The sequence below is a fragment of the Ptychodera flava genome, chromosome 4 (assembly GCF_041260155.1).
Source record: "Ptychodera flava strain L36383 chromosome 4, AS_Pfla_20210202, whole genome shotgun sequence".
Taxonomy (NCBI): Eukaryota; Metazoa; Hemichordata; class Enteropneusta; family Ptychoderidae; genus Ptychodera; species Ptychodera flava.
Genome location: NC_091931.1, coordinates 13,739,887 through 13,766,338, shown reverse-complemented (window position 1 = coordinate 13,766,338; position 26,452 = coordinate 13,739,887). Strand labels below are relative to the sequence as shown.

Below are 26,452 nucleotides of genomic sequence, written 5' to 3'. Positions count from 1 at the left end.
CTTACACTCCATAATGTCATAGCGATTTTATTGTTTAACGAGAATGACATTTACAAAATTCGTTATTTACATTGTGTGCGATGAAATGTTTGAATTGGAAATACCAGTGATGTGTGACTAATGCGGAATAGCCTGTCATCCAATCGGAGCTCATCAGATTAAGTACAGAAACCATCATATAATTTAACGCAAGTTGACCGAAACGCTTATTCGCCTCTAAGCCTGTCTCTATATTGCATTTGCAGTTGGTCCCATATTGAGAATGTAAGTTAAAACATCTAGTCTTCCGATATGTACGACTGCAGTATACGATACCAGTATGCTCTTTATTAGTCTCCAAAACAGACTTTTTAACGTTTTGACACATATTGAAAAATCCAGCGAGAAATAGAATGGTTTCTATTTTCAGAGTTGACGAAAGACTTGACAATCATCACTCGAACTCGATCTCTTTTCAGATAATGAAGTTTTATGTGTGGTCTTTGCTTTGCATTTTGATGATCAGCCTGTTGCTCGACGTTAGATCAACAGATGGTATTTTTCGGCGGCGGCGGCGGCGTCGACCTCCTCCACCTCCACCTCCACCAGTAAACTGCAGGGTCAGCGCCTGGAGCGCTTGGAGCCAGTGTACGGTACCCTGTGGTACCAGAGGAACTCAGACGAGTACTCGTAGGGTGATAAGCTTGGCTCGGCATGGGGGATCCTGCAATTATTCCCTGCGGAAGACTCGATCCTGTAACAACCCTGGTTGCAATGGTCGTGGCACGCCCTTGCAATCGTCGTGCAGATGCAACCCTGGATGGTCAGGCACTTGTTGTCTAGAAGGTACGTAGAATGCAGACTGAATCGAAGCCGTTTCCACCGTCAGCTATATATCTCATTTCACGATCGTTATCTTTCGCCAAGAATTTAAAGAGACAATGATATTAACTTTGAATAATATTTTCTATTTTTATTATATGCTTTTCCTAATCTAACAATATAAAGTATGCCGAAAACAAACCCTAACAACACAATGAATGGTGAACAATAATGCTATCGTTGGAAAAAGAATTCTAGTCCGCCCTTGACTCTTAAATTTTCATAAATAAATTTGAACATTCACATTTACAATTCATGTTGAACACTGAGTATTTCCAAATGTTTTAGTTAGACAATAGATCATAATGTCAAAAAATAGCAAAAATACCTGAAAATATGTCAGAAATACCAGTTAACGACGCCTTACATCGGGCATCAATTCAGAGTTTGCACGAAAACTCGTTCAAACAGTTGAAGTTGTATTCGCTGTAGGTCAGTGATCCGTTTTTGCAGCATTAAAATGAGACGGACTGACAGACTTTTTTCCCCAGTAGAAGCTAAAATTTAAAATTTTGGACACCAGGATTCACTGAGCTTTGATGTTAGCTTTCGGGACAGTTCTGTCCATATGGCATCATTCAATTGGTGTTCCATGAACCTGGAAATATCCCGAACCGAAGAGTTTAAGATCTTGCGATTCGTTTTTACGTAAGCTTTAACTTTCTACGATTTCCACTTTTGCACGTACTTCTGGGTCTGTAGCTTTGCCTGAAAGGGTCAACGACTCAACGGATCATGCCAAGCCGGCGTGGCTGGTAGATTTCGACCAGCCTGATTCATAAAATTGTTGGTCAGGAGTGAAAGTTAACTAGCATATCATTACGCATCCTTTTAAACACTTTGATTGGGGTCTTCTCCAACCAGATGTATGTTCTTGCCCCTTGAGATAATCCCCGCACATCAAATACCTAGCATTTTGACTTTTACTCTTTTGAGCTCAGTAAGTAACTTTGATCGATTGCCGTGCCTAAAATTGACGGAAAGGCTGGAATTATTTTGCTTGCACTACGTATATACTGATATTCTACGTGTCTTTCCTGACTCTGAATAAGGGTTGCAAGAGGCCATTGCAATTTATACGCAGGGAGTAACACGTAAAAATTGTTTATATTTACCGACACATGAAATTAAAAGTCAACTCTACCAGTATGTTAATCCTTACTTAGAAAGCAAAAAGTTTTGCTTTCACAATCATAGACCGCAGAAAACTCTGTTTACTCGATGAGTTTCAAGTGGTTGCCCCTAAATATTGTATAAGTGGTTGAGTCCAAATATCTGTCCCCTAAGCGCATTGTACCTTTAAAATCTTCACCGGTATGTTTTTGCTGTAACGTTTGGGTGCATCAAACAAAAACGGGTCCATATATCCCTGACGAAAAGTGCACCCATCTCAGGAGATATTCCACTGTACTGGTGACAAAAATGGATTCCTCAGATTATATTTCTTTTCAAATTGTTCGATGCAGGCCTTGTATTCTCCAACCTTGCCATTCTATGTTTCGCTTAGCAATGTCTTTATGTAAGATGGATGTTTTAACTTACCTATAGGTGCTAAACCTTTGCAGTAGTACGCAATTAACTTGTATGCAGGGATGTGATATCTCATCATGTGCACTTTGTTCTGCCTAATCATACGCAGATGTAGACGAATGCAAGACGAACAACGGAGGCTGTGATACTACCTGTACAAACACTGCTGGAAGCTATCGCTGCGGTTGCACGACTGGTTTTCAATTGAACGTGACTGATGGTCACACATGCATCGGTAAGATTAACTATTAGCCTGTGGTAATATAAATAACTCAGGATAAAGAACCCTGCGTAATATGTATGTATCAGGCAGTTTATAAAGTCTTCGTTATTGCCTTTCGTTGCCGATTAACTTTTCGCGTTGCAAGGGGGCATGCTAGTACTAGGTGACGCAAGACTACGCAATGGTGGAGCAAGCAGGATAAGATAATTTGAAATTGTTTTACAGAGTCCATTTTCGCATGGAAGCAAGCTGAATGTTCTCTAGTTGTTCAGAGAGATACCTTGTTCTTGTAACTTACTTATAGGGGTTGGGGCTGGACAGTTTAAAAACATCATTAACTTAAAATGTTATACACTTTTAAGGGTATGTTTTGTTCAGAATATTTTAGGGTATTTGAAATGGTCAACTTAGACGGTAGCGTATAACTTTTCACAACATGACAGGGTTTCAAGTTTAGCTTGGTCGTATGCAGTACGGGTGACAGTCACAGCGACTTTATTGCTTTCCATACACCAGATATCGACGAATGTGCTTCAGATAATGGCGGTTGTGACCAGGAGTGTACCAACAACAAAGGAAGTTACAGCTGCTCATGTAACGTTGGATATCGACTGGGATATGATAATTCCACATGCATTGGTGAGTGATCAGTAATGCTGACAAACCAGTATACTAATACAATAATTGCCTGATCTTCCGTATAAACACTGCTTTCCTCAGAACATCTTTTAATTTATATATATATTTTATATATATATATATATATATATATATATATATATATATATATATATATATATTACTATGTGTATGTATATGAGATGGAGAGAGACATATGAATAAACAAACAAACAAGCAAACAAACAAACAAAACAAATAAATAAATAAATTTATTCATTGAATAATTCATTAATTAATTCTAGAATAGTCAGAATGTTGAGTTGGTAACACTTCCTCAAAAGAACGGAAAAGTACAAGACTTAGGTACGAAATAATAGTCAAGAATGTATGAGTAACATCACTCCCAAGAAGCAATTCCCACTAATGATAAGGATATGATTTGTCAAATGATTTTGAAAATATAAATAAAAATTGAATACTCTATTTGTCCAAGTAAGGCTCTCGCTCGCTTATCTATCACACTGCTTGTCAACAGATGTTGACGAGTGCGCCACAGACAATGGTGGTTGTGAGCATAACTGTACCAATTCAGTCGGCAGTTTCCAGTGTTCATGCACTCGGGGTTACATACTCAGTGAAAATGGCTTCGATTGTTTGGGTAAGAAATTCACTTGTTCTCTCGAATTGATAATGCAGCTGTTGTACGTCACATTATTGTAGAAATTAAGTAAGTTATCCCTACTGTATACTATTAACTTTCACAAGACGAGTCGTTCAATCAAACGAGTGCTTTCACGTGTTGCTAAATGTCTGGTGTAAAACGTAACTTTCGATGTCATAAACAGTATCCGAGATTTGCTTCCTATTATGCACTTTTCTCCTGGTTGCAACGTATAATTGGATACCAATGTCTCCGTGTTTATTCCTTTCTTCCTCTTTGTATCGTCCAGACATAGACGAATGTAAGGAAAGCAAAGACGATTGCGAGCAGGTTTGTATCAACAAACCGGGGACATGGGAGTGCGCGTGCAACGATGGCTACAAAGTCGACTCCTGCAATATTACACGCTGTCAAGGTAATTACTTAAAGTTCTTCTTGCTTTGAAAAATTAAGAATCATGTCTTCAAAAAAGATACCTAGCAAGGAGTTATAAAGCTGAAAGAAATATTACTATCGCAGCAGAGCTTCTTTGCTGTAACGAAGTATGGCATCTAAGTATTTAGCTTTAAACCCTTGTACAGCGGCAGTGCTTAATTTTTTTCGTTGAAACAATCGGTATACGATATTTAGAAAATTATTGATCAAGATGTACGAATCTTTATTGTCAAAAACGGCCCTAAATGTTCCGAATGCAAATGTTAGAAAAGCTTGAAGCCTTCAAAGTCGAGGTTCAAAGTACCCGCAGAGTAAATGAGATTTTCAAATCATCATCTTTCAAGCTGAGAAGAGGCTGGTTTTAGTTTTAATATATTGTCTGGGAGTCGTTCATAATGTTTGATACTTATTTACGTAACATGTTGAGTCTAAGCGTAAAATATACACTAAAAGCCCATTGTGGCATTTCGTAAACTTAATTTAAGGTCTATTGTTTACTCAATTTCAGATGTAAATGAGTGTAATGATGATACCGATGGTTGTAGTCAGATTTGTACAAACACAGTCGGAAGCTACAGATGTTCCTGTGTCGATGGATATGAAATAAGCACCGACAATAGAACCTGTCAAGGTACTTGCAAAATTTTGAAAATTTGTATACATTTTATTTGCACGTATAATATGATTTTTCTTATCAAGGAAAACGATATAAGAAATATAAGTGGAGTGCAAAGAGGGCCTCACATCTGATATTTGGAAGGTAGAAGTTACAATCTTTAGGAATGAGGCATAAATGCATTCTTGATTTCTCTGTCTTCATCACAAAACTTGTGACTAAGTTTCAGAAAAGAGAAAGAGTCTTTCCGTTCACTTGGGAAAATACTGTTTATTTATCAACACTTGAACGCGCTAAACCGTGTCAAGCACGTTGTATTATTTCAGTCGTACAATAACAGTACGAAAACAATAGATCTTTTAATGTTATTCTATCAGATTTCATTTGATACAACATTTTTTCCTCTTCTTCCAGATGTCGATGAATGCGTTTACTCTGGATGTGAGGGCTGTATCAACGCCATCGGAAGCTTTGTCTGCCTATGTAGTGATGGGTATGGCTTTCAGGAAAACAATACCATGTGCGCTGGTATGTATCCACCATATCTCATCCTTTTTAAGATAAAATTTATTTAACATATTCAAAATCCCGTTAATGCCAGATACAATGAAAAATATGAAATAATGCAACTGCATCTGCATCTTTGTTTGTTTGTCTGTCTGTCTGTCTGTCTGTCTGTCTGTCTGTCTGTCTGTCTGTCTGTATGTCTGTCTGTCTGTCTGTCTGTCTGTCTGTCTGTCTGTTTTATAAATATTAGCATTAACGTGTATACATCAAAATAATTTTTCCAGTTTTTAGTTTATTAGTCCATTACTCTTGTGTGAATTTCATTTCAGTTCAAATCCTAATTTAAAAGACAAAGTGAAGTCCGTCACTGATAATGCCTTTCGGAGTATTATTAATGTACATATTACGAGCACTATGACATTTCCAGTGTTTTAAATATTCTGCAAGTTCAATGTTAATTTGTTTTCAGCCTCCGTGAGGATAGTTCAGTTGAAATAATGTTAGTTGACACTACACTACTTCGATCTAGACGCATGGTCAAGGCATGCGCTCTGGAACAGATATTCGGACTCATTTATTTACAATTCGTTTCTGATTTACGACTTTTTGGGGCCTCAGTTTAGAGCTCTTGGAGTAAGCCAAGTTTTTAACCATCTTAACCAATCAAAGATTGAAAATTGTATTTTTACCAATAGAGTTCACACGGGATGACGGCCATTTTGAATTTCAAATATTGGTAAAAGTTAGGTAATTTGTTTCACTAGTAATAACCTTTGCAAGGTGACCCTTAATTGTTATTCTCGATTTGGTAAGAGAATGGTTGAAAGTTTCATTCGGGTAAGATTAAAAAATTAAAGTCTCTCACTTTCAAGGCGCATATTACCTGAAATTGAATAAGGGAACTCGGTATATTTATCGGCCAATGGAAAATAAACCCGAACGTTCCAAACGTTATCGGTCGTGTGAAGCCACTCCCAAACACATCTTTTCTGCATATATTGGTAAAAATATGGCGTTTACATTCTCATGTTTTGTCGGCAGGACAATGTTTGTTCTCATGATCTTAGGCAATTGTCATCCTGCCCCCGATGTTTGAACAGAAAAATACCCGTTCAAATGGAATTTTAAAAAATACCGATCGAATGCCGCTGGCCTACCTAATTATCGTTATTAGAATCAGTGATCTGTAATGTCACCAACCTTACACCAACAACCAGTGTTTTGTCAAAGGTCCGCTATTGACAGTCACCTGTTGCTTCGTGTCACCCCAGCGGACATGCTGTTTGACAAATGACAGTTGCTCAGTGCGTCATTGCTGCAACTTTGGCAACAACAAGCACGGATAGTATTAATGCGTCTGGCGGAGCTCTAGGGTATCTTTAGAATATACCATGCTGTGTTGTTAATGCGATGCTCGTGCCGTTCTTGATGGCTATTTACTGCCAGTAAGCATGAAAATAACGTCATATTGTTCAATTCCTCTTCAAATTGCGCATTATACATATCGACATATCAAATTAACTACCGAGTATGGTATGTTGTGAAAATTAAAAATGTGCTGATGTATAACGAAGCCTTGCTGACGAAACTTAAGGTAGTGCCCGCTTAAACCTTTGCATATTCTTTTCTCAATAAAAGTTTCAACGATTCTTTTACCAAAGCATGCATAAAAATCGCACGTAGCCGTGCAAAGATTGGTACTAGAGAAGCAAACTACCTGGAGGGCTCTGATGGAAATTACAATTATTCATTTTGTAAATCAGACTACCCTCGTTAAATAAAGTATAATAATAATAATAATAATAATAATAATAATAATAATAATAATAATATAACATTTACCGATATTTGTTACCTAACATTGACCGATATTTGAAATTCAAAATGGCTGCCATCCCTGTTTTTTTATTTTCTATCGGGAGAAAATAATGTTTTTGAAAATCTAAGACGGTGAAAATTTTACTTACTCGAAGAGTTTTAAATGATACTCAATAGGTTGTTAACCTGGAAAGGATGAAAAAAAAATGAGAAGCCAATTATCTATCCCTATAGGCGCATTCTACCTTAACACAGACAGTCCCCATATGAGTTTACATGTACACTGTACTCTTATCGTTCCTAAAAATGTGGAAGTCGTAAGATTTGTAGGGTTTGAGTGATAAGATGGTGTTGCCTTATTTTAATTTATAAATTTGTGCCTGCGATATTGATTTTTGATATTCAGCGTTGATGGCTTTACTCGATACGTGTTTCGCATTTACAGATGTTGATGAATGTGACATTGAGAACGGTGGGTGTGATCATACCTGTACCAACACTGAGGGCAGCTTCAAATGTTCCTGTAAACCAGGGTATGAGTCGAACGACGGTGGTACCACATGTAAAGGTAGATGTGACTGATATAGCATTAAGAAGTTTCATTGTACGCATAATGGACGTTAGTCTAAAAATCGGACAAGTAGAAAGGTTGTTTAGCAACAACAGCGAATCACTGATAAGAACTCTCATAAAGTTATCTTGTTTCCAAGAATAACAATTATTCCTAGTCTGCAAAATGATTTTCATTAGTCAGTATACCTCTTGATAAGTATATACAAACAAGCCCGATAAAGCAGATAGGTCCATCTCTTAGCCATTTCTGCTTAAAGTCTATTGCGCATCAGAGCGATGTTGTCGAGACACATACTACGCTTTTCGAGAATACTGTGATAACTTGAAATAACGTCAGAAATACAATCAATAGTTTCAAAGAAACCTCGCGCTATTTCCACAAAAAACTACTAAAATAGAGTAAATGCCCCATGCAAAGCGTTTAAACACACAACCCATTTTCCTTGCAGACAAAAATGAATGTAAGCTGGACACTGACCAGTGTTCTGATGGCTGCGTTAACACCGAAGGCAGCTACTACTGCACCTGTGAGGAAGGCTACGCCCTCGATAAGGATAGAAAAACCTGCGTTGAACTAAAAGTTTAAGATATCTGAGTCTTCCATGGCAAGAACGCAATGTCATAGCGCTGGAAACACAACTTAGGAGATGGAGCATGGTGTCGATGTAGATTGATAATTATATTTGGACATATCCTACTTTCAAAGTTAATTTCACGGGTCGGTTCCATATTCTTATCCCGGCAAATTCATTATTTCATAAATAAAATTTCATAAATGCAATCGCAAATATTATTAATAACTTTCTTTTCTGCTCGACACAACATCATTTCCGTATAATTTCTCGTCAAGAACGTCATGATGAAAAATAAGATAGAAATATACAAGGGCTAATAAAACAACAAATCACAATTGAATGGTTCATGATTCTTTTATCGTGTAGAAGACTTATGTCGACGTGTACTGTACTGTAAGGTAAACTTTCAAACAAAAGGGCTAAAAAGGCGATGAAAATGTTGTTTGGATGAGATGCTAGCTGTTATGCCAAACGACACTTCGAAACATAAAAAACGCGTACTCATTCTGTATAATTGATGATCTTATCAAATTAGCTTGCGCACCTGTGTTTACAGAATGACATATTTTCTTCAGTTCATCATTTGCATGATTGTCAGACACTACGAGTTAGTTCACAATCGTATGATGTGATCAGTCCTAACACCATTCATGCTCACAAAAGGCAGTATGATTAATGTCGCTCTTATTTGCTACACGTAACGACAACATTTTTCGTTCTTTTAGTAAAATATAGGGTTGTTTGTGGTTTTTGGCACATAGTAAATGGTTTAATATTGTCGCCTTACCAGTTATTTATTTCAAACTCAAACACAGACATGGTACAGTTCATAACCATATGCATTCGCAGTATTGGATGATAGTACAAAAAATAACAAGTGTTTAAAAGACAAAAAGCTTATTTTAAAAAGTGATATAACAACCAGTACAAAAAAGCATTACATAATCGTTACGTTAAGATACTTCACTTGTCCAAATGGCAAGAGTCACTGATTTGAATTTATGGCCACGGTGTCAATAGAAACCGTTGAAAACAATAACATCCGATGTGCCTCTGAAAAGTTGTTTGCCAAAAAGTATTTTTCATTTTCCTTAGCACCTGTTACATCTCGCTGACGATCACCACGAAGGGTACACTCAGTGTGACAGTGTTCGGACAGGGTAGTGAATTTCGCCCAAAGTCGTTTCGTAAATGACCAGCAATACGAAATCTTATTACCATACCTTTCGAAACTTTATTGTGTTTATCCTCAAACTCAGTTCATGACGGGAGTGGTATTTCGGGGTCAAAGTTGCCAAAGTTTTGACCCCATGTTGAGGGCGTAGTAATCGGACTGCAATCCCAGCAATCGGACGTCGTGTTTGGAATGTGATTAGGAGCTAAGTATTGATAATTTGAAACTCCAAACTACGGATTTTTAATTTCAATGTGTTTAGAAAACTGTATATAAGAATGATGATAATTAGTTATGTTTAATCCATGGACGACTCAACTATATTTCGACGTGTATAGCGCTTATATATCGGACACGGGCTGTCTCTCTGTGTGTTGCTTTCAGCACCTTGCATCGTACGGTGTGGCAAACTTCGCTAAGTTTGTTCAGTGAGTATTACTTATAATTGTCTCCATCGCATATTTTGTTTGTATTAGAATCGCACAGGCATTATTTAATAAAAATATCGAGTATATTTCATTGTATGGAATTATTTACCTGTCAAGTTTTTACGCGGTAAGTCACTTACTACGTTTACACAATTATGCTAAATATTGTCTGTCCGAAAACTTGTACACTTTTTACGTTCATTAAATGTACTTTTTTTCTCGAAACAACCGCGCAGTTTTCGTTAAAACTACATGCAATTGTAGCGAACAATGGAAAGAATATTTTCAACATCATTATTTGCCCCCACATTCAAAATTCAATGCTAAATCAGGAATTTAGTGAAAATTTCAGTTACTTTGACCTGACGGCATTATGTTAACAGTATCACCGACGCGGTGTCAGACGACAATTTTTGACCGCCGCTCGTAGCGAACTCAATAGCTTCTACCAAAAAAACTATCGAAAACGGGACAACAGTGTCACCTGACTTAATATGAGGTCACATGACTTGTAAAACGCTAACGATATGGAGCGAAGTGGGTGTAACTAACAGCATGTCACTAAATGTCCGAAAACTGAGGTCGTCCGAAAACTGTCACACTGAGTGTACTTCGATCAAGTATTCAGCAGACCATTCGTAAATACTTGTGTCAAAGCACTGTGTTTATGGTACATTTTGAGATTAGACTGAAGTCTGTTGCATATCGCTTGATTAATATTAATATTAATTAATAAATATTACATCCTTTTCATATAATCGTCTTTAGGTTCTAATAACAAAAGTAAAGAGCCACAACGAAATCAAGAAATATCTATTCCAATACACAGTACTTATTAAGGGTTAATGTGAAGCAAATCCAGGGCCCTGCAAACATTTTCTATTAAACCTATAGGTTATGCACATTAAGGGTACGCATATAATCGTCATTAACCTCATTTCAAAGTTGTTACTTTCTCTGAATAGGGGATTATACTTATAAGAAATCAAACAAACGTCTGACACATGTATGGTTAAATCATGTTCACAAATAACTTTAAATGATTAGCAAAGAATTGCATGCCTTCTCTAAGCTTTGTTTCAGGGATGTTGAAAGTCTGAACTGACGTGATGTAAATGATTGAAAAACGTTAGAACTTTCTATTTTCCAAAATTAACAATACTGCTTTTAGTAACAAAACACAATGGTCAATTCAGATTGATGGATAGTTACTAATCAGAGCTACAACATGCAAGGCAACCAAGACAGCACGTCAATCCAAGGAGGATGTAAGTAGCATTCATTAACCAAAACGAGAAGAGATACAGAGTCTTGTGGCAATAATCACGTGCTTCGTCGTTACTGTAGTTAGGCTCATATGTTCCATAAATCCAGACGTTACCTGAAAGATAAGATTTTAAGCCATTGTTTACCTTCTTGAACACCTTTCTATTATCAAAAGTACACAAAGTAAAACACATGAAAACTGAAAGGACCAAACCAACCAACCAACTAACCAACATAGATACATACTTAGATACACACATAGATACATAGATAAATAGAGACATAGAGACATAGATACATACATACATACATAGATACATACATACATACATACATACATACATACATACATACATACACACACACACACACACACACACACACACATACATACATACATACATACATACATACATACATACATACATACATACATACATACATACATACGTACAGACAGTCAGACAGAGAGAGACAGAGAGACAGAGTCTAACAGGTCGGTCGCAGAGATCACACCCTCCTCCTTCTACGTAATCTTGCCAAAATCAATTGAAATTCGATAAACTGACCTGCTATGAACCAGGCCAACAGGAACAGGCTAATCAAAGTAGATAAGCATTTGGCACATCCATACGAAGCGCCGCCATCATCTTCAACATCGTCGTTCACCAGGCGCCTTTTCTTGTCACCCGCACATGCTGACAAGAAGAAGACCACTATAACGAATGTGCCACTGACGATCAGATAAATTGGTATGTGTGGTTCTGCTCGACAGTCATCTTTGTGAATAGAACCTAAGAGAGCAGGGTGTAAACAGAGATATATTTTTGGAAGTTGCATTATATATATATAAATATATATATATATATATATATATATATATATATCACTCTGCTTCCCCTTTAAAAGAATAGTGGTACATGAGAGATTGTCTACAGATGTACTTCATTGTGAATTTTACAGATTTAATTTTACAACTGGTTTTCTAACTCTACTTGATCTTCTAACAGGTTCAGTAATTACACTTGGTTTTACTTACGTAGACTGTCTGACTTAGTGTTACTTTGCCCGAATTTCTGGTACAATGAATTGCAGTATTTTCCCCAGGTAGCATTCGTTTATATGGGGAGATCGGGGTTGGTGGAACTTAAGGTACAAATGAAATGCAAAACGCGACCCACCAAATTAAATTTTTATAATTTACTCCCCCCCCCATAATTCATCAATTGTAAAATGCGACTACCCCCCCCCCCCAAAAAAAAATCATCTGGTTTGATTCATTCACCATTTACACCCTATGGCCCAGGGGGAAAATAGTGACCCCTCAAAAGTGTTTGCAAGAAAATGAGTGACCCTCCCCAATTGTCATGCCCCCAAAAAACAGTGAACCTCCCCGCAGATGTCAGTTTGTATCAATTATATCTTAATTGACATATATTTATTCATTTGACCTTTGGACTTTCAAAGAATCCCTTTTGAACCTACAAATAATCACTTTGAGTGAAATTCCAATATAATTTTTGTTGTTGACATCTCCTTTTTTAAACACCCTATTCTCACCACATACATTTATATCAATTGCCAAGCATTCACAAAGCACAGATTTAGCTACTTTTGTATTGTAAAAAATTATTTATAGTTCCTCATAGACTATAGTGTTTAGTTAATCAATATTTCAGTGAAATTCCAAAAATCAAATTTCTTGTTTAAATGTATGTAAGTACAAAATCCGACCCCGGGGGAAAAAGAATGCTCCCTCATAATGGACTTTCAGTTGGAGTTGCACTATGCATTTCCTTTCCTGGCAGTGTACTGAAATCCCGTTCATACAATTTTGATTCACTGAACTCCCTTTCACTGAACCATGATTATTTCATTTGGTTAAACTTACGTTCTCTTCATAGGATTTCGCCATATATATTCTGCACGAACCACTTTAGTCATGGACCCTGTATGATTTGATCATGTAAATGCGAGGTCCTTCGGTTTAAATTACCGAGCCTTAGTACTATTTGTCAAGTTTTGGCTCGGCTCTTGCATATTTCACTCTTACAATATCACCTATTTCAAAAATCTCTCTTGCTTTCTGTGACGACCAAATCTCTGTCTTTGTTAATCTCGTTTCTTTTTTAACGCATTTTCACTACTCTCTTTAGATGTAACTGAAGAAGCTGTATATATATATAAAGAGACGCCGTACGCAACAACTACACCTTAGTCTAGACGAAATAACAAGAGTGTCAGTGTGCTTCTTTTAAAAGTGTATATATATATATATATATATATATATATATATATATATATATATATATATATATATATATATATATATATATACACAAAATGTATACAATATATATATATATATATATATATATATATATATATATAACCACGATTATAGAAAGATAATCGGATTTATATACATGCAGTTGTAGTTTTCATATTTTCAAGGGTAGACTGCCCTCTACGGCAAATAGAGTGCCATTCATTAGTGCCTTAGAGGGGGGTCACAACATTGCCCTGTCTCTTTTCTATCACACCGCCAAATAAGCAGCTGGCAGTTTGGTTTTTCCAACAATTTTATCCTCGCTTCTACATTTTTCAGGCAAGCTCTCTTTTTGTCTTAGGGGTCCTACCCTTATATAGTGCTGGGCATCCAGGCACATGTTTTTGGCAATCAGTATGGAGCCAAAGGTGTTAATTTTAGGTCATTCTTTTGTGACGAGGCGTCCATGTCATTACCGCGTAACGCACATCCTGTGCCGCAGTCATTGAACATGTGCAGTTCTGCAGAAATACAGCTACACGGCATCGGAGGCCGTACGGTGAATAATGTACGGGGCTTTGATTTACATGTCGTCCAGTGTAACCCAGTGTGGTTGTTTTACAGCTAGGTGCAATTGATTTGTCATAACTTTCAGCAGCTATTGCCGGATCAAGTCTGATGCATTTCGTGGAGATTTGCTCGATTAGGCCAAAAAAAAAAGAAGAAATGTTTCTGGTCAGGCCTTTCTTAAAAAAATGGTGCGGCGACGCGGATTTTTTTTTTTCTCCTCCTCCTCAAGGGAGGGAGGAGGGTCAGTTAAAGCGCCAAAGCGTAGCAGCTAAATTGCACAATCATTTGCATATCATTAATTTATATTTGCATATGGATGTAAGCTTGCACATGCATCCACACATACATGTACACTCACAACAAAATGCAATGGTAACACACAAGTGTGCAGTTTGAACATCATGGAAACTCTTTATTACACTTAAATAAATCATCACAGTATTGTAATTACAATTGCAATTAAAACAGAAGATTCAGATTGAAACTTTGAGAGCAAGAAATGGTTCGTCTGATTGGAGTTTCATTAATACATATAGGCCTATTGCTAATAAATTGTCAAAACTTGCCAAAAAAGAGGAAAATTCACAAGGTTAAGCTTTACACAATTCTTTATATCATTTTTGAACGACAAACACCGCGAATAATTTTTCATCACGGGGATAGAGTTCAACCAGCGCCCCCCCCCCCCAACTTCTACTGCCACTGGACATCGTCGTTCGATTCTTGATTTTAAAAATACCAGCAAGATGATCACAAGACATGAACTAAGTACGACTAGAATCCCTCGAAAATCAGGTGTAAAATCTTTCAGAGGACATGTCGGAGTGGCACCACACGCGACGCCAGTATCAATGTCAACACGTTATAAACCCGTCGACCAACATGGCCGCCGCCATATTGAAATTTATGCAATGTGAACTCGATCGCGATCGTGATCGTACTAGGATAAAACTCATCGTTGTACAATCATAATCAACCTTACCAGTTAACTCTTGTTTCTTTTGCGATCCATTTCGTTGATCAAAGCATGGGAATGTGATCAAACGCCCTGCTAGTGCTACACCGCCTGCCTCTGTGAACACTTGTCCGCGATGTATAGGCCCACAGTCGTTTGGAGAGCTATTCAGCGCTGGGTCTATTCGCCCCATAGACGAGTGTGCAGAAGCGAGAAATACCCCAAGTCTGGAAATGAAATGGCTATTTCGTATAGGGATTGTGCCACCATGTCATCTTCGACGTTCGATTTTACCGTGAAAAGTAGCAAGTTCATCTATCATGTAACCGTCGACCGTTCCCTAGCATTCTCAAAATTCATACCTGGTACTTGATTTGCTTCACAAACGCTCGTTTCGTGTGATTTCGGCCGAATTCGACGGACACGTCGCTAAAACATAAGCGTGAGCAACATTCCGGTCACCTCACAGTGGACGTTGGGCACCTCCACTTTACTGACGTTAGCGCCGCGTACCCATGAGGGGTGACTGGAAGGTTGTTCATGCCTTATGTTTTGGCGACGTGTCTTCTGAACTCGGCCGAAAATCACACGAAAATTCATACCTGATACTTCATCTGCTTACAAAATGCTCATTTCCTGTGATTTTCGGCTGAGTTCGGGATAAACCTGGCCAAAACATTAGCGTGAGCAACATTCCAGTCATCCCTCATGGGTAGGCGGCGCCAACGTCAGTAAAGTGGAGGGACCCAAGAGGTGACCGGAATGTTGCTCACCCCCAGGTTTTGGCGAGGTGTCCGTCGAATTCGGCCGAAAATTACACGAAACGAGCGTTTTTGAATCAGATAAAGTATCAGGTATGAAATTTTAAAATGATAGGGAGCTATCGACGGTTGCATGATAGATGAACGTGTTAATTTTCACAGTGAAATCGGACACGGAATGTGACATGGCGTGGTTTTTATAGCCATTCTGTTTCCAGACTTGGGGTATTTCTCGCTTCTGCACACTCGTCTATGGGGCAAATAGACCCAGCGCTGAATAGCTCTCCAAACGACTGTGTATAGGCCTACTGAGTTGGTCTTTGTTGGTCGTAATAGTCGTTCTGGAATGAAAATTTGTGAACAACCCAGCCGATTGTTCTATTGTTTTAACGTTCCTCTCAACACTTACGGACAACTTATCTGATGCATACCATACTTCAAACCTTCCACCAGGTTGAAAGTTGCAGTGGGCGCCAATGTGTAGACAATGCATGCATCAGCTGGTAGCTACGCAAAGCGTAAAAGGATGGCGGGACTATTTGAAAGCGTAACGGGGAGAATCAAAGCGTACGGGGAGAGGCGAAAGCGTAGCGGGACCGCTATGGTCTGGGGAGAACACTGAGTTTTACAGTTTTATCAATATAGTAACATTTAAATTGTTCATGCAGTCACTGATCATGTGCCCCAAAGAATTTTCTCTTTCTCTTCAGCCGTTTTGGTTTGGTGTTATAGTAATCAGTATGTAGTTTGCCACAGCCGCCGGCCACAAACCAGGAAAAAAAAGGGTGACGCGCTGTTGTTCAAGTGACGCGCGCGCTGACCAGAAACATTTCTTTTTTTTTTTTGGCCTTACATGGACGTCAAGTTTATTTTTGTTTGCCAGATTTTCCCGCGCATCACATCATATAGTAGCCGTTTTTAACGAGCGTGTCTCACTGTTGAACACTTTTTTAGAGGCCGAGTTAGAAGGCTTGGCCTTTGGGCATTTCTGGAAACACAAGCGTGTTTTAGCAAGTGTGCACAGATTTTCTGCGCCGATGGGGTTCATTTTAGCGCACTTGGCGAGATCAGGTAAGGTAAATTGGGCAATTGTGACCCATGAGGGAATTTTGGCCCATAGTACGTTCTCTGCTTTTTAAGCGCCATCTATCATCAATAAGGGCACACGAACGTCTGCTTATTATAGGAGCTTACGGGGGGGGGGGGGAGGGGGCAGTTCTTAAATCATTACGGTTAATTTGAGCGTGTTTTGATGGTGCAGTACTGCCAGTAGGGTCGGTACGTGTTATCAGTTTCCGTACATTCGTTTACACTTTTCAGCCTTGCGTACATGCATATTGGGCTTATTTCAGTTTTTTTTGTTGCCACTCACACTGACATATCTCGTCATGAAAGAGTGGCTTTACTATCATGTATTAATTTTGGTTGTATATACCTTATTACGTATTACTTATGTATGCATTTTTATTTGCATAGTTTTAATTACCCAATTGGCCAATGAAGGTATATTCCCTTTTTACAGCATGATTAGTGCAATATCTTACCCGGTAACCATTTTGGTGGCCATTTGCACTAGTGCTGTTTTTGTACCCTCTCACATACCTTGTCAGGGGAGAGTGGTTTACCAATATTATTGGTTGGATTTACCTTCTGTTTCAAGGGTTGATTTAATTTGTAGCCACGTGCACTGTTTAATTTATGCAGTGGTTATTTTAATTTCTTTGTACTTAAATTAATGTGTTACCAGGGTGAAGGGTTTACAATTTTTACATTTTATTATGCAGTGCAAGCGTTATTTTATTTTTCTTCCCTATGCTGGCGTGACTATTCTTACCATTAGCCAATAGGGCCAAAGGTCTAGTCCACTTTACTTGCTGTTAGTATTTCTCTTTATCAACAGCATGCCACCGAAGCGAAAAGCATCGGCCACCTGAGCAGCTACAGCTTAACGCAAGGTTTCATCAACAACAACATTTGCTGCCCCTGTGAGAGCATCGGTCAATCCTCCACATGCAGCTGAACCTATTCAAGAATTCCTACAAGTTCCCACTACCAGTCAACATAGCGAACAACTTGTTGCTGCAGTTTGAACACCTAGTGTCACTTCTTGGACTCACACCGATACCAGTGCATTAGCAGCCATTATGTCGCGAACAGTCATCCAGGGTTTAAAGGATGCTGGCCTTTTCACCTCCGCAAGCCCAGCCACAGCTACTACATCTCCAGCTGTAGCCCAATCAGTTAACAATGACATTACCAGTCAGGGGGTTTTAGTTTCTAGGCAACTGGCATCCCCTCACAGTTTCTACCAATCGGTTGAAGGTGGAAGTGAGCAGGCTTCTGCTGCAAGCCCTTAACTGTCTGTTCATCTAGGAAAACATACCAACGTGCATGGAGACTTTTTATACAGTTCATAGGCAGCCAATTTTGGGTGCATTGTCCATCACTACCACTCTCAGACGTGCATGGAGACCTTTTATACAGTTCACAGGCAGCCACTTTGGGGTGCATTGTCCATCACTACCACTCTCAGACACGGCTATTGCATTGTTTATTGGTTACCTTTCCAGACAGCACCTAGCCCCATCCACTGTGTCAACTTACTTGTCAGGCATAAGCTATGTTCATAAACTTGCAGGTTTTTCAGACCTAACCAATTCTTTTATGGTACACAAACTGGTTCATTTATATCGCACATTAGAGCATAAACTGGGTACTCGTCTCCTATCACACGCGATATTTTACATTGTCTAGTTAAGACCATTCCAGATGTTATTACATCAGCTTATCAGTGTTGTTTATTCAGAGCAATGTTTCTAACAGCCTTCTATGGATTCCTCAGGATTGGGGAAATCACCACTTAGAATAAGCACGATATAGGTGGTGTCATTCGGTTCAATATGTTGCAGTTTCGGGAACTTCAGGTGAACCTCAGTCAATGATATTAACTCTTTTCAATTTTAAGCATAGCAGGCTGGGCACAGCATTTGTTATTTCATTTCAGAAGATTGATGTGGCTGACATTTACCCTGTACAGGCTATGTGTGGGATTTTTGCCCTTTTAGGGGAGTGGAGCCTGGCCTACTTTTCTGCTTCCCAGGGGTGTTGGACATAGGACGTTGTGATTTCACAGCACATCTTTAGTACATAGATTACTCTATATGTTATACATATGCACATTGAATTTTGTTTGTATCCGGTCTAAAATGGCTGTGTGGCAGCCATTTTGTTTCTTATATTTGATGACTGTGCATTCGTTCATGTAAATTACTCAGCGATGCCGGGCGCGATTGCATTGAAAGTTAGTACATTTTTTTTTCCTTTTCACATATATATGCACGCCGTTTTTTGTAATGATTTAATCAAAAATGGCTTTGTGACAGCCGTTTTGTTTCCTGTATTCGATATCCATCCACAGGGTCCCCAGGTATAATCCACAGGGGTTCAAGGATGAAATTAATATTAGTGCTGTGTCCATGCATAGGGGCTCATGAGTGCAGATATCTGAGATATGCCTGTGCCAATTCTTTTTAAACTTGGTACAGGGATACTACACTGTAGCATAATTATTATGCATGTCAATTTATATTGGTGTGGCATGCATAATTAGTGCTAATTTGCATAATTCTGGATGAGAGCACTGTTTTTGGTACAACTGTACCAAATTTGATGAAACTTTCTGCAGATGATTTTCAAAGAGCGTTCTAATATCAGTCAACGACATATGTCAGTATTGCATCAATTAATTGCTATTTTGCATATTTGATGAATTTTTGCAATTAGGGTGATGTCTAGAATATACGGTGATGTCCAGAATTTACTGCAGCAGATTTAATGAAACAAATGGTCAATATCTTTAGCACATAGCCCTACAATAGTGTACAAAGATACTTAGCAGTATCATGTTAATTAATTGCTAATTTGCATATTTCGTTCCTTTTCCTTATTAGTGGGCTATCTCCAGAAATACTTTTAAATTTTACGAAATCTGGAGCAGATGTTGATCCGTCAGCATCATAATACTTTGTGAACACATTAAGGAGTTTCATTTCTTTTTTACATATTTAATGAACTTTCATAATTATTGTCATATGTCTAATAATGCTGTATCAGTGGTCAAATACCGTGCAAAGATATGTAGAAGTTTCTTATCAATTAATTGCTTATTTGCATATTTATTGGATTTTAGTAATTAGGCTGATGTGTCAAGAAATAGTTCATCAAATTTCATGAAACTTGGTACAGATGTTGAGCTCAAATTGCTTTAACAGTGAAAAAGACATTTATCAGTGTCAAGTTAATCAATTGGTGATTGTATATGTAATGAACTTTCCTAATTCTAGTGATATATCCACAAATACTGCGTTAATAAACTTGGTACAGATTTTGATCTCATAGTGTTGTTAATACAAATCATTGGCACTTAGTGGTATCATACATATATATAAATTAATGGGTAGTTTGCATTTACATAATGGATTTTTGTTTTTAGGGTGAATGTCCAAAGTACTGCATCAAACTTTATGAAATGTGGTACCGATGTTAATCTGTCAGTGTTAGTATAGGATGCAAAAATGTTTGGCAGCATCCTGTTGATTAGATACTATTTGGTTCATTTAAATGACCATTATTAGTATGGCAGCTTACAGTAGTCCTCTCAGAGGACTTGTAATTAACCCTTTCCCTGCCAGACAGTATCAATTCCCCATCAGCCAAGTCAGTATAAAGGGGTTTTGAGCCAAAACACGACGTTTATTCACTCACTTGGCTTGGTCTGTTATAGCATCTTTAGTCAAATAAAATAAATAAATAAATAAATAAATAAATAAAATTAAATAAATAAGTATCATCAAGTTAACAGTATTTTTGTTTTCAACAGCCTTCAAATGTACAGTATTATGTAAAAATACACCATAGGGAATATGTATTTCATTAATTTTAACCATCTTGACCTGGTGTTGAAATATGGACTTGACAGGAAGGGAGTTTAATTAAGTACCTATTAACATGAGGGCATTGTGTCATTGTCAATGACTTGTTGAACAGAAAAAGGGAAATTGGTGCTCTGCACTCATATATAGGACAGGCATGGGCCGCTATATATGGGTGTCATTTCTGGTTTGATCCTTTCCTCATTTCTACATTAGCGAGATGGGGGCCACCATACATAGATTTTTAGCATTGTTGTTTACCAAAATAGTTAAGTTTTCTTGAATTGTGTCAACCAGTTTTGTAATTTCATCAGGTTTTACCTTTGCTTCTGGTCATTTTGGGTGGGGCGGCCACACGATGTGTGGCTTGTGGCGTTTTTGAGGCCCACACCTTTGTGGTAGATTAATATGTGCCTTTTCTCCAGTGTTTTACTGTTGTGTAATTTTTTCCTCGCCAGTTGACCTTTGACCTCCATTGTTTGGGGTTGTCCTGTAGTTTTCTCTCAAATCTAGGAAACTGGCGAGGAATTTTTCTTGCTTTCTCATTTTTCATATTTCATTAAAACGTCAAGGATACTTGGCCTTTCGCTCCATCTCATCATTGTTTTGGTGATTATTTATCTCCCACAAACAGAGCAAAATGACCAGAAGTGGTTTAGTTTAAATGCAGGGATATAAAACCACGATTATAGAAAGATAATCGGATTTATATACATGCAGTTGTAGTTTTCATATTTTCAAGGGTAGACTGCCCTCTACGGCAAATAGAGTGCCATTCATTAGTGCCTTAGAGGGGGGTCACAACATTGCCCTGTCTCTTTTCGATCACACCGCCAAATAAGCAGCTGGCAGTTTGGTTTTTCCAACAATTTTATCCTCCAGCCTTCACCCCTCCAACCTCCATTGCTAGTCATAGGTTGGTGTTGGCGTTTTTGAGGCCCACACCTTTGTGGTAGATTAATATGTGCCTTTTCTCCAGTGTTTTACTGTTGTGTAACTTTTTCCTCGCCAGTTGACCTTTGACCTCCATTGTTTGGGGTTGTCCTGTAGTTTTCTCTCAAATCTGGGAAACTGGCGAGGAATTTTTCTTGCTTTCTCATTTTTCATATTTCATTAAAACGTCAAGGATACTTGGCCTTTCGCTCCATCTCATCATTTTTTTGGTGATTATTTATCTCCCACAAACAGAGCAAAATGACCAGAAGTGGTTTAGTTTAAATGCAGGGATATATATATATATATATAGAGAGAGAGAGAGAGAGAGAGAGAGAGAGAGAGAGAGAGAGAGAGAGAGAGACTATTACTCACCGATAATTATCATCACGATAGGAATTGCCATGGAAACCGTAGAAAAGATTAGGCATCCAAGTAACAGAATAGCTAAAGTAGAACAAACAAACAGAAATGTATAAATGTCTCGAAAATGTGTTTATTTACATTGATTTTCCTTGTAGTTCCTGTATGATTATTAATTGTTAAGCAATGCACTCAGGGTAAATTATTGAGAAAATACACTACACATTGACATTTTAACGTCGGTGAGTATGTTGGATAAATTTGCAAATCTGAATTTTCATCATTAGTGTAAGCTTTCAATCCAACACTGGATTATATTGAAATTGTTGAAGATCACAAGATTAATTATACACGTATTGAAAATCATGAGATGGAATCGTGGCGAGAAATATGTTTTTATTTCAATAAATTGCACATCGACTCTACCGTATGCTGTGCAAGTTTCAAAGTGAATTACTTTATTTTCCCCTAGACTGTATCATCCCAATCACACACAATTGCGCTGTGCACGTATGTCTTCTCTACTACCGTAACGTATTACAGTGGAAAGAAATCACTTCGGGATGAATTTATTTTCATTTCTTACCGGATCCAAAGATTATTTCGCAGATTGAATTTGTCAGCTCTTTTGGTCCTGACGATTGTTGTTTGGCCATCTTAACACGAGCGAAAAGGCCGGCTGAGGTTCCAACGGATATCGTTCGATTTTGAAACGAAAACACGAGAGAGAGAGAGAGAGAGAGAGAGAGAGAGAGAGAGAGAGAGAGAGAGAGAATGAGAGAGAGAGAATGATGTAATCGCAGCAATAGAGGGAAATTGACAGATAGTGAGTCACATTTAAAGACAAGTAAATGGGTCAAGAGAGGAAAGATGATGCTAAAACCACAGGAACACGTGTTAGGCATACTTTGTCTTGAAGCTTGTGTACAAAGAAGTTGTGCAAAAATAGTCAACTCTCATTGTAGAGGGTAATCAACGAAAGCACGTTAATGTGTTCTCGAAACCCTTCATGAACGACCAAGGACAAAGTTGACCTCGTAATTATTACTATATATGTAAGCAACATGGGTTACTACTTTCTCTCAATGTGGTTCTTGATGTAACTGGTTATATTGCACGTAACAAGGTTATGCTGGCAGGGTTGGTTTTCAAACGCTGCCCAGAGTACAACAGACAGAAAAAGTGCGGGGTAGTATTCAATAAATTATAGCATTAATCGCACCTGTTTCTATTCTTAAGTTCTTACGTTCTGCGCTGTTAATTTAAAATGAATTTTTAACTCATAATATTATAAATTGCTGTTTCATGGCTACCCCGACGCGTCTGTCAGAAACAACCATGAATAATCTGCAAAAAGCTTGTCTAAATGTTTAGCATATGTATGTGCGCGTTGTGCGCTGTAAATTCATAAAATTGTTTGTACATGTACGATGGAATCACTGAATTTCCTTGGAAATAACACATCATTTCTAGTGGGAAGTCAGTCCATAAACAGTTAATTTGAGCATCAAATAAGAAAACAAAACCTCGACTCGAACGGGAATAACGCAACAAACTCTGATGAGATGAACGTCGATATAATACAAATATCCGATTTGGTGAGTCGACAAGTACCTTTTTCGAGGTCATCGTATGAGGGCGGCTTGTCTTCCCGTGGTAGAATGGGATCCTGTTGGATGAAAATATAAAGTATGTATATGAATTAAAGAACGATAAGTAAACAAATAACAAAACAGCAGATATATAAACAAAAAAACAAATATATGAATAAATAGTAAATAGATAAATAAGCATAACTACATGTACAATGGGGCAAGAAATCAGTGCACACAATATTATTCTATGTGTGACACATAATTTGCGATGAAAAGTCAATTCTTGATCTAGTGGCACTTTTCTTCGAGAGGGCGTTTTTGATTTGGTGAAAGCATTTTTATGATTACTAGATTGATACAGCTTTCCACACCTTTGAACTACAGCATTACCTTTCGCAACGAGTAGTAAACTTGTATGGACATGCACAAGAAGAGGGGGAAATAAACACCGGGTTTTGCAGACAGACAAGTAGAATGGCGCATTTTTAAGTGACTGGAATTCCTGTTGAGATGAGATATACATTTTAACTGTAGGTCGAACCATAAAATTCACATTATATGAAAATTAGAGACTCCGCACACGAAATTTTGTCGTGTTCATCTCTCATAACCCTCGTACTCGTATATCTACGTATTTTTCTCAGTAAGAATTCCGTCGCCTTGATTGAAAATTGTCACAGCACTAAACTGTACTGCAAATGAGCTGAGATAATGACCTAAGCTTACTAGTCCTCTAACGCAAAGCTTTGCATTTCTCTTGCAAAACACTGTTGACATGATGACTTCGTCTATATTGCAAACTCGACGTAGATGGCGTCTGTATGTACTAGTTCAGCTGAGATGTTTATTAGCACTTAACGACGTGACGTACATATAGCTTTGCCAGGTACATGTATATAGTCTTTGTCCACAGAACTCTTTGTAGTTGGTAAATAAATTGAACGTTTGACATGCCCCCGGCGACACATGATTTGTGTTGATCGCTTTGATACTAAAGAATCCAGTCCCGAAAATGTTATCTTACAATTTGAATTGTTTGTGTGATACATTGAGTTGGCCTCATACACTTGAGTGCTCTAATAATAGACACTTTCACTTAAAAGGAGCGCGTTTTCAAATGTTTCTCGTTTCAGAAATGAGATAAAGTTCAAGGAGCGTAAGTTTTCGTGACAAAATACAATGTTCCATGTGAAGTCTGGCAATTTAGGTCCCTTTTCAGTGATACCTGTTTCTCAAGAATCTGATTCGAGTTTAGTAAAGAACAAAACAACCTCGCAGTGAACTCTAAACTTTTGAACTATGTTCTATTTGTCACAAATACGTGCATATGATCCGACAGCGCGTGACCAAGTTGGGATCCCGCACGCATTGAACATTTTCTGTACAACAGAATGGTTATTGGCCTTAATAACGACTTGCAATTTTCTATTTGCCTTGTATACTGGGGGAGTATCCAAGCCAAGTCATTTGGTTGGCTTATTATTCCCCATACAGGCGACAAAATGTGCGTGACGACAAACCGAAAGTCAACTGGTTATACGTAGAGATATCTGCCGAATATTGTTATTATCGATCAACTTGACGAATTGCCCTAAACACTTTGCTTTGCATTTGCCTAAATAAGGTCTAGATCTCGAGAGTCTAGTTTTCAACGATGCTGTCCAAATCCGAAAATAAACTCAGAGCAAACGACAATGCAATTCTTGTTTCCTTCTTGTTCTGACCGTGTCTAACCCGGAAGTAACAGTAGCATCCCAGTTGTGAACAGTGTAGGGGGCATACGTAAGCGTGATCGCTTTCTAACAATATGCCAGCTACACAGATTTAGAACAAGCGTACATAATTGGGATGGCCAAATATTACGAAAAATTTCAAGTTTGTATGATCTAAAAAAGATACTCACACGCTGGTTTTCTTCGTCCGCCATTATCGCTAATATTTCGTCGGGTCGTTCTTAAAATTTTTCAATTACCTCTAGGCCGTGAGAGTGTAATTTAATGGTCATGTGACAGATCACGTGATCTCGGGTAGTCCCCTACGTGATGTGTTTTTGATCAGCATCAAACTCACTTATTAACCGTTTGACTTCATTTTTTCAAAGACAACATTAAATTTTACGGATTACTTTTAAACTACTACGACAGGTAATAAATGAAGATGTCTTCTGACAAAAACCAGGGAAGCTTATTGATTATTTGCAGAAAGAATGTCTCAAGATAAAGCGTGAATATTAATTAACAATACTTATTTTTATTAGAACAATATGAACGACGTAATAAAAAGAACAGTTTTGTCCCTATGTTTTTCAGAGTCCAGTTCAAACATACTGCACGGCTTGAGTCTCCGGCAATAATGTGACCTTAAAATGAACTCTCTATGTGGAAAAGAATAACGTCTTTGTTGTCAGTGAGAGAAAATGTTGACTTTACGCCTCCTAGAGATAACGACATAATGTCATCGGAAATTCATGTTTTTTTTTCGAACCGAAAGGAAACAGAATTCCGGGCATTCATTCTTCGATACTATCATTTCAACATGACCAATATTGAATATTTTTAAATGGGCTTTAACGTGATAGAGATTAGGGTCAAACCAGAAGGTCTGTACGTCATAATTAGCCTATCATGTATTGGGGTACGGTAACATTTAATGCCTTAAATGATACAGAACAACGGAGAGTTGCGTTTTTCGTTCAGCGCGGTCAGACAAAGTAAGATGAGACGATACATATCGAGATATGCTTTAACATGCTGGTGTGAAATAATGCTTTAGGATCTCTATCGGAAT

At 38.0% G+C, this 26,452-nt stretch overlaps 2 protein-coding genes and 1 long non-coding RNA gene across 4 annotated transcripts; 2 read left to right on the top strand and 1 right to left on the bottom strand.

Moving 5' to 3' along the window:
- Positions 1-224: 224 nt before the first annotated feature.
- LOC139130944 (matrilin-2-like) lies at positions 225-8,755 on the top strand. The gene is made up of 10 exons (XM_070696797.1): positions 225-264; positions 459-825; positions 2,501-2,626; positions 3,131-3,253; positions 3,771-3,893; positions 4,186-4,311; positions 4,840-4,962; positions 5,362-5,475; positions 7,718-7,840; positions 8,295-8,755. The coding sequence occupies exons 2-10, from the start codon at positions 462-464 to the stop codon at positions 8,429-8,431; spliced, it is 1,359 nt and encodes a 452-aa protein (XP_070552898.1). The 5' UTR covers positions 225-264; positions 459-461; the 3' UTR covers positions 8,432-8,755.
- Positions 8,756-9,195: 440 nt separating this feature from the next.
- On the bottom strand, positions 9,196-25,680 carry LOC139130945 (transmembrane protein 272-like). 2 transcript variants are annotated; one of them, XM_070696798.1, is made up of 6 exons: positions 25,569-25,680; positions 23,685-23,739; positions 22,657-22,749; positions 22,083-22,154; positions 11,858-12,082; positions 9,196-11,403 (listed from the first exon to the last, which is right to left on the bottom strand). In XM_070696798.1, the coding sequence occupies exons 1-6, from the start codon at positions 25,590-25,592 to the stop codon at positions 11,234-11,236; spliced, it is 639 nt and encodes a 212-aa protein (XP_070552899.1). In that variant the 5' UTR covers positions 25,593-25,680; the 3' UTR covers positions 9,196-11,233. The 2 variants fall into 2 exon arrangements, with proteins under 2 accessions (XP_070552899.1, XP_070552900.1); XM_070696799.1 differs by lacking the exons at positions 22,083-22,154; positions 22,657-22,749.
- Positions 13,827-21,921, top strand: LOC139130946 (uncharacterized). The gene is made up of 2 exons (XR_011552026.1): positions 13,827-13,896; positions 17,744-21,921. It is a non-coding gene; the product is annotated as an uncharacterized lncRNA (long non-coding RNA).
- Positions 25,681-26,452: the final 772 nt, after the last annotated feature.